We start from the raw sequence: 7,513 nt of genomic DNA, 5'->3' as shown, positions 1-7,513 counted from the left end.
TCTGTACAAGTAGGGCTCTGCGTTGAGGGGCACTTTACTATCACCAAAAGTATGTGAAATCTATATAAAGCGTAGATTTGCAAGTACAGTGCAATGATAGCGGGTTTTCTTCCCACTGTTGGATAGCCAAGCGAATTGATGTTGTGCAGGTAAATTGCCAAATCCCTGCGCATTTCTAGCGACCTCTAGGATAGATACTTCTTAAGCTCAGGTCCAAAAGGAGCACACTAAAAACGTGTTGTAGGAGTGATGATCACCTAAGCTAAGCGTAAACGTAATGCGTTAGTTCTTCAGTGATCAGAATTCTTCAGTTTTAGCGAGTGACAATATTTGCACTCTCATTTGGTGCAAATACATCACATAGGAGTCAATCCCAAATTCATTGAGAAATAAACAATAATACCAAGCTTCATCCGAAGAAAAAGTTGCACAGTTTGAGAAAAGCGAATCAACCTATTTCAGGTCGTTTGGGCCCACTGTTTATAGCGTTTAAGACCTTTACAAACACAATGCCTCCGCAGTTGTGAAACTTCCTTCAACCATCAAAATAACAAACTACTCAAAATTCGAATTCCCCGGTTGCCTGTCACACAAAAAACACAGGATTGATCAGAATCTTGTGGGTCTGGCATGCCTATGAAACTTTTGACTGCAAGACACCGACCTTTCTCTAAGGGATAATACCCCAAAGATCGATTGAAACAATCGAGTCTTAATTAAGCAGCAACTCCCTTGAAAATCCAACATAAGGCAGTATAATTACATAACTATGAGTAGATAAGGGTCATTCGACTCTGACAGAATTTGAGGTTGATATCCCTAAACACCCACCTTTACAAAGAGAATGTCACGATTATTTAAATGCATGATACCGTCCTTTAGAGTACACTTCCATTTGTTCTTCGACCTGGTTACCTGCTTACAATACATGAAAAATATTAGGAACGTTCATTCGAATCCAAAATCTTATCAAGGCAGCGAATTTCGAAGAATTTCTAGATGAATGGACATACGAAATACAACAACACTATCGGCACACGACACTTGGAGCATCGAAAGTCATCCGAGGAAGTGTTTATCCAGGTTACAATAGTGTACCATACATTCATAAATGATTATGTTTGAGACATACAACACGCTCCGAACCAAGCTACTAAGACAACTACTGACCTTATCAAACTGGGCAAGCACCAGATGATTGGTAGCCGGTTCATCATCACCATGGTCAGCATCATCGACGTCATCTTCGTCATCGTCTTCACATAGTGGAGGTTCAGAGCCCTCTGACTCCGTTGGTTCAGAATTTACTACCAACTTCGCTTCTGGTGCCGAGAGGTCTGCCAAACATAATAAATTCCATATTACCCTCTCACTAATGTCATTCTCCTTCAGTCCCATAAAAACACTAACTTGTCCAACAAGACTACCTTCAAAAAGTCTCGACTGCCCACTGTGCAGGCACAAAAAATAAAAAGATTGAAGCAACTAAGTCTGAAGTAAAAATAGAAAAAATTATATTTCTCACCGTCCTCTTCAGGCTCATTGTAATCCTCTGCGACACCCTGGTACTGGAGCATGTAACACAAATACATTGTTGAGCAAAAAGGAAAAGGAAACTTTTCATCAAACGTAAGGGATCTTAAAACTTTTCAGCCCAACTGACAAGAAACTGCTGGTCAGATCTACAGGAAACAATGAGGTGGTCGATGAAGATTTACATACACCATCGTATTCGTCATCAACACCATCAAGTTGTGAAGACGAAAGTTTCTGCGAAAATTTGGCGTGTATTAGATGCTCAATTGCGGCATCTGCATTCTCTCTATATAGAGACCACAACCGTAAATCTTCGTTCCTACCAACACTTTTCTCTGCTATCCATCTTTCCAATGCCTCGGGGCCCTGGTCAGTGTGAACAAGAGTGTTAGTATTCAATCAGGGGCACCAGGACCCTAGCTTATAACACTTTTTACACTTTTTGAAATCACGTATAAAACAAGCACACACGATGACGTCAAGTACAAGTTCATGAGGTATGAAAAAGGATGATAAGAGATCACACTACTATGAGATGCACATGTCAACGTAGAAGTCATTGCATCTTGCAATGAACGTCAACAACTGAAAATAACAGCGCAATCGTATCAACAACAGAGGAAGAGGACTGACCTCGTTTTGACAGCTCTCACTTACCAATGTGGACAACTCAACATCCGCAGCACCATCTCGTTGTGGGATGTAGTAGTTTCCAGAGGAAATTTCATCATGTTTCCTCTTGCCTGTAGAAATGGTAAGAAAATCCTGATCCAAGACACACCGATTTCAATGATTGTCATCTACGTTTGACGCAAAACAGATATTATACGGATAATAAGAAAGCATCAAATCGTTGCGATCATAACAGAAAATGATGTAAAAGGTGACCACCTAGAGGTTTCATGAGTACCTTGGTTATAGGAGGGGCACCCTGAGCTGTATTGAGACCCTGTGCTAGACCATTATCTACTGCTCTTTCTTCATATGCTGCAGCAAGATGATAGGGTTCACAGGACACAAATGAATAAAACCAGTATACAGTAAAAATTATTGTCCAATAACAGTTAGCGTTTCTGTAATTTACATAGTGCGTGTCCTGACCATAACTTAGATCTTTGAAACTAGCACATTCAAGTATCTGCTCTTTGCTGAACTGGATCATGGCAGTTGCAGTTCAGACCACACAATGAAATTGCAAATGCGTACGAGTGGCTTCAACTCGGGAAAATAAGTGAATTGCATCTTACAACGTAACCGACAGCACAATAACTCACTTTCATTCATATTCACTTCAACTCCACGATGTTTTTGATTCATCCACGAAGCTGGCTGTTGCTGAAACCACCAATCACAAATTGACAGCATTAGCTATAAGAAAGGTTCTAAATTAACATAGAGAAACATGCACCATTCCAGTACCAAAATTGCAGCCTATGGATATGTTGAAATTTTAAAAATTCGTGATCAACACGACGTGAACTATGACAATACAGGTTCGACACTATATAAAGCCAGAAAATCGTGCTACTGGAAGAGTTGCTCAAAGAATAAATAGAGCAGAATTTACATTCCTATCACAAAGCCGTCTGAAAAAATCACCTCAGAGAATTAAGCGTCAGTTGCGAAAAACTTTAACTGACCTGATGCTTCTCAATTTAGAATAAAAAGGCTGTACAAAAATTACAAAAAACACGCTGGAGAAGCCTTCCTATGGGCAGACTACAAAAGAAGCATCGAACTACACATGCTTCAACATACCATGTAAGAACTCGGCGCTCCATTTCCAATCCTAGAAGCAGGCTGATGACCAGAGTTTAATTGCAAGGATTCCTCTCTGGGGCCTGGAGGCATGTACTGAAATACAACAGGCTCCCGAGAAGAGGTTGATGCAGGCGCCTGCGAATTGGAACGTATCTTAATCAACCAAGACTACATGTTTCAGGCAACCATGAGGATCATACAAAGGTCCGACCTCTAATATTGAGTTCCTCACAAACTGACAGAATTGAGGCATGTAAAGATACAAAAGCACAAAAAAGCACAAAAAAGACAGTGGTGTAAATGACAAGACATCAAAGACATACCTGGGAGAAGTAATTGGGCGGAGCCTCGTATTCCTCGGCTGCTACTGGTCCGTTTAAATCGAGTACTGGAGTAGCTACTGTTTGAGGGATAGGTTTGGCTGCTGGGTTAGCGTCATGAGCAGAAGGTTCTTGAATTGCACCTGACTGCACCAACTTCAGCTCCCAGAGCTGACCAGATTTATGGGAATCAAAAATTTGACCAAGAATAAGTTACACCACGACCAGATCCACCCCTAGCATGAGAATAGCTCACTAGTAAATCAAGTACAGTAACCTGAAATTTAAATGTAACAATCTCCAGTATAAAAGCAGAAATCACTAAAAGAAAAAAGTTTTCGTTGTGTGTGATCCTTGATGACAAATATACATAATCTCAGCAGAAAAACACTGAGGTAACGAACACGGCATTCACACCTTACCTAATCGGAGCTAGCACACCAATAGACCAGCGACAGGGCCAATAGGAGAAGTGCAAAAACATACAAATTAGAGACGGCCTCTAAGCACTGCTGATTGAGTTCCTAAGTTCAACAGAATGTAAAGACTCTTACTAAGAGAGAAAAAAAATCCTTACCGACTGCAGCTCATTCAGAATATTGTCATCTACTCCTTCACTCTGGAAATCGGTGCGCACATTGTTGATCACGTCTTCTACAACGTGAAGATAAACATTTGATACACTCATAGCCATTTCCTTCTCCTTCGCTTGTTGCTTGGCGTTCGACATCTTGCTAGATCTTTTTATATAGTTGCAAAGTCCCAACCCTTACGAGGCAGCACTATTTGAAGTCCTACCAAAATTAAGTACCAGAATTTTGGAAAACATCAATTTGCTCGATCTAAATAGGTCTAGATTGCGTGTGAGAAGGGTTAGAGCTAAGAAAGGATTAAGAAATCGACAGAGAAAAACCTTCGTAGAAAACCTCCTGAACTCCCTCTGCATCTGTGATTGACCCGAAACAAGTCAAAATGTCAAAACTCGGAATCAGAATTCTCCGTGCACCACAGGCTCCACGCATCTCATTGCAGCAAGCATTCTCTTAGCCTAACCATGTGACCTCAATCGAAGATGGAGCGCGATACGAACTTTACAGTGCTCAAATTGCATAGCAAGGGAAAAAAGCAAGAGCAATATTATCTCGCAAAATTCCTCATCCATCAATCAATGTGAAGCACAAACTTTGAGGCACTAGCTCAAAGCCCTGTAGTCCTTTCACAAACAAATTCTATGGAGGCAACTAATTCCGACTAAACCAATCATTGTATCACCGCCCTCTGACCCTACTAAGCTCGCGGCTTCCTTCAATCCTTCTTGCCATCAATCACTACATTCCTTGAAAGGCTACCAACACCATCCACCCATGTATTATCTTTCATCACGGTCCAATTTAAGTAATATTAAAAAGACGCAATCGTTTCTTAGGATCGCACAAATTCCACAAATTCCATCACCCACAAAGCGTTCACCCCATTACGAAAGCAATGGCGGCGCTAAAAGCACCTACAAGTAATTGAACGAATCTTGGACATTAGCGATCAGCGATCACACACAAAAGAACATACGCCAGCGCCTCGTCCAGCCTCAACTCGAACAAGACGTTCATGAAAGCAATTCTTACAGGACACCCATCCATTTCCGCAGACAATGTCGTCAAGAACTCCGGCCCAATCCATCAATCCCAGCTGTTTGTGAGGCAGGGCATCATGCTCGCATACCAGAGGAAAGCAATGCATGTGATTATGCTCCAACACAAACAAACAATTATTAAAGTAAAATAAAAAATAAATACCACACACGAGAATGCTCCACATTCGCCCCCAAAATCAGAAGAATTACATCACCTTACATCCCGCACAATCGGTCCTACTCCATAAATCACACAATTGTCCAATGAAGCGACAACCAACCAAGAAATCAATCCCAAACAATGACAGAAACAGTGCAGCCGCCGAACCAGGTGATGCAAGTTTAAAAAGTAGACCTAGAATGGAATTCCAAACGCCCGAGCCTGTCCAATGCTTCCCTCACCGCCCCCTAATTCCAAAAGCCCCTCCATAACACCCACCCCACCAACTCCAATAACCCAACCAAACTCCACATAACAATGCGTTCATCGCCACCACCCTCTACCAGCCGCCAAACCCACCTCAAGCTCAAAAAACCAATCACCGCCACCCGCATCCCACACCTCAAAAACATAACTCACCGCTCCTCTACAGGCACCTAAACCGCCCCCCTTCCTCCTTCGCCACCAACTAGGTCTCCGTTCTTCACCTCCAATCCTTTCACCGCACAAATGAAACTCCCTTCCTTCTCCACACCTTCCACCCGTTAAAGCGCAAAAACTAAAAATCTAAAAAAAGGGAGAATATATATATATATATATATATATATATATATATATATGTGAAGATAAAATCACAACACCAAGCAAGGAAAGTGCGGCGTAGAATTGTGGGCAGCGCTGCAATCCATGCCGCAGTACTTGTGGGTGAATGTGTGTATGTGGGAGTGGGTGTGTCTCTGTTGGATCAGTCTGTGCGCGATGGATCCCAAGCAGCGCTGTGTGCGAGTCTCCCTCTACGAACAAACTCGGCGAAGTCGAAGCCAGTGGCGCTTAAGTAGAACTTCCCCTCCTCCCCCTTTGGTGCCACATCTGCATTCATGGATGCTTTCTGTCTCTCTGTCTCTCGTCTTCGTCCCCTCGGTTTTATATGACCGTCTCTACCGCGCCTGTGTACGTATTTCCACCAAGAGATTCGTTTCCATCTTCACGCGTATTCAGGAATCGATGGAGGGGGCTTTTCTGGGCACCTCGGCTGGGTTCCGGAGCTTGGAGCCCTGTCCCTGTTGTAAACTTTTCGTAGTCTGTGGCGCTGCAACAGTGGTGATGGCGTCGACGATGGCTATTCATTGCTGTTATTACCACAGCAGCAATATGTATTCTTTTCTTCACCCTCATTGACGATGAAATGCGCATCTGTTCCGCCGCCTCATCGCAATTCCGTAGCCACTCACGAGTTTGTGCCGTGCGACACGAAACGAGCCGCGACCTCGCCGCTGGAAGCATCGTGTTGTGAATATCCAAAGGGATTTCGTTGACGATGAACGACAGACGACAACTGGGTTGGCAGCAGAAGTGTGAGTTGCTCACCCCCGACGAAACAATTTTGTCACGAGATTGTGAAACTGCGTCACGACGACGACGACGAAAAACAAACAAACAAACACACACACACACACCAAAAGTGGCTCGAAAAGTTGAACTAGAAAAGTAGGGTTTAGGGCTTTGAGGTATTTAACTTTGGAAGGTTAGAGGAAAAACATCAAAAGAAGGAGAAGACGAAGAGATGACAAATGTGTTTTTAATTTGACACTAAGTAAGATTAGTGATAATTTTGTGTAGCAGAATATCACTTATTGTTTCAATACATATATATGGAAATGTTAACAATTACAAGATTTGCTTTTATACAAATGTTTTTATTGGTGCAAAGATACTTACAATTGTATTCATTATGTTTTAGAGAAGTTTTATTATTCAGTGTTAAATATTTTTTCTTGAAGCCAAATTATAAGGAAAACCACCAAAGGTTAATATTTAGAACTTAAAGAACTTCAGTGATTAGAATAGAAGAGCTAACAACTTGTATTTGAATTTTTGATTTTAAAATTTCAAGATAAATGATTAGAAGCTGTGACCTAAATATTTTAGCCTTCAAAATAGTCAGGGACAAAAAGTGGGGTAATACAGAAGTGTTTTAAGTCATTAAATGCATATATTTCTATTATAATTCAATTAAATAAAATAAAATAAAATAAAATGCATATCTTAATTTGTGAAAAGTATAAACATTTATAAGTATTTCATTTATCAATATTAAGACTACAA

At 41.4% G+C, this 7,513-nt stretch overlaps 1 protein-coding gene across 11 annotated transcripts; it reads right to left on the bottom strand.

Moving 5' to 3' along the window:
* Nucleotides 1-433: 433 nt before the first annotated feature.
* Nucleotides 434-6,548, bottom strand: LOC112276484 (uncharacterized). Of its 11 annotated transcripts, none has more exons than XM_024507855.3 (13): nt 5,828-6,203; nt 4,531-4,563; nt 4,195-4,411; nt 3,621-3,788; nt 3,295-3,432; nt 2,811-2,871; nt 2,447-2,523; nt 2,170-2,301; nt 1,723-1,902; nt 1,526-1,568; nt 1,171-1,337; nt 832-915; nt 434-583 (listed from the first exon to the last, which is right to left on the bottom strand). In XM_024507855.3, the coding sequence occupies exons 3-13, from the start codon at nt 4,345-4,347 to the stop codon at nt 560-562; spliced, it is 1,227 nt and encodes a 408-aa protein (XP_024363623.1). In that variant the 5' UTR covers nt 4,348-4,411; nt 4,531-4,563; nt 5,828-6,203; the 3' UTR covers nt 434-559. The 11 variants fall into 11 exon arrangements, with proteins under 11 accessions (XP_024363623.1, XP_090103132.1, XP_090103128.1 ...); XM_090247006.1 differs by having other exon boundaries at nt 2,194-2,301; XM_090247002.1 differs by lacking the exon at nt 5,828-6,203 and adding an exon at nt 5,768-5,800.
* Between the last annotated feature and the right edge of the window lie 965 nt (nt 6,549-7,513).

This window comes from Physcomitrium patens, chromosome 24 (genome assembly GCF_059467195.1).
Source record: "Physcomitrium patens ecotype Gransden chromosome 24, ASM5946719v1, whole genome shotgun sequence".
Taxonomy (NCBI): Eukaryota; Viridiplantae; Streptophyta; class Bryopsida; order Funariales; family Funariaceae; genus Physcomitrium; species Physcomitrium patens.
This window is presented reverse-complemented; position numbering and strand designations above follow the sequence as displayed.

What these genes read in the sequence shown, in the direction of transcription:
- LOC112276484 (XM_024507851.3), bottom strand. Translation starts at nt 4,347, where the DNA reads ATGTCGAACGCCAAGCAACAAGCGAAGGAGAAGGAAATGGCTATGAGT. An exon ending in GTGAGAGCTGTCAAAACGAG is followed by an intron (nt 1,903 to 2,169) that starts GTCAGTCCTCTT and finishes CACACTGACCAG; the next exon opens with GGCCCCGAGGCATTGGAAAG. An exon ending in CAATGAGCCTGAAGAGGACG is followed by an intron (nt 1,338 to 1,525) that starts GTGAGAAATATA and finishes TATGTTTGGCAG; the next exon opens with ACCTCTCGGCACCAGAAGCG.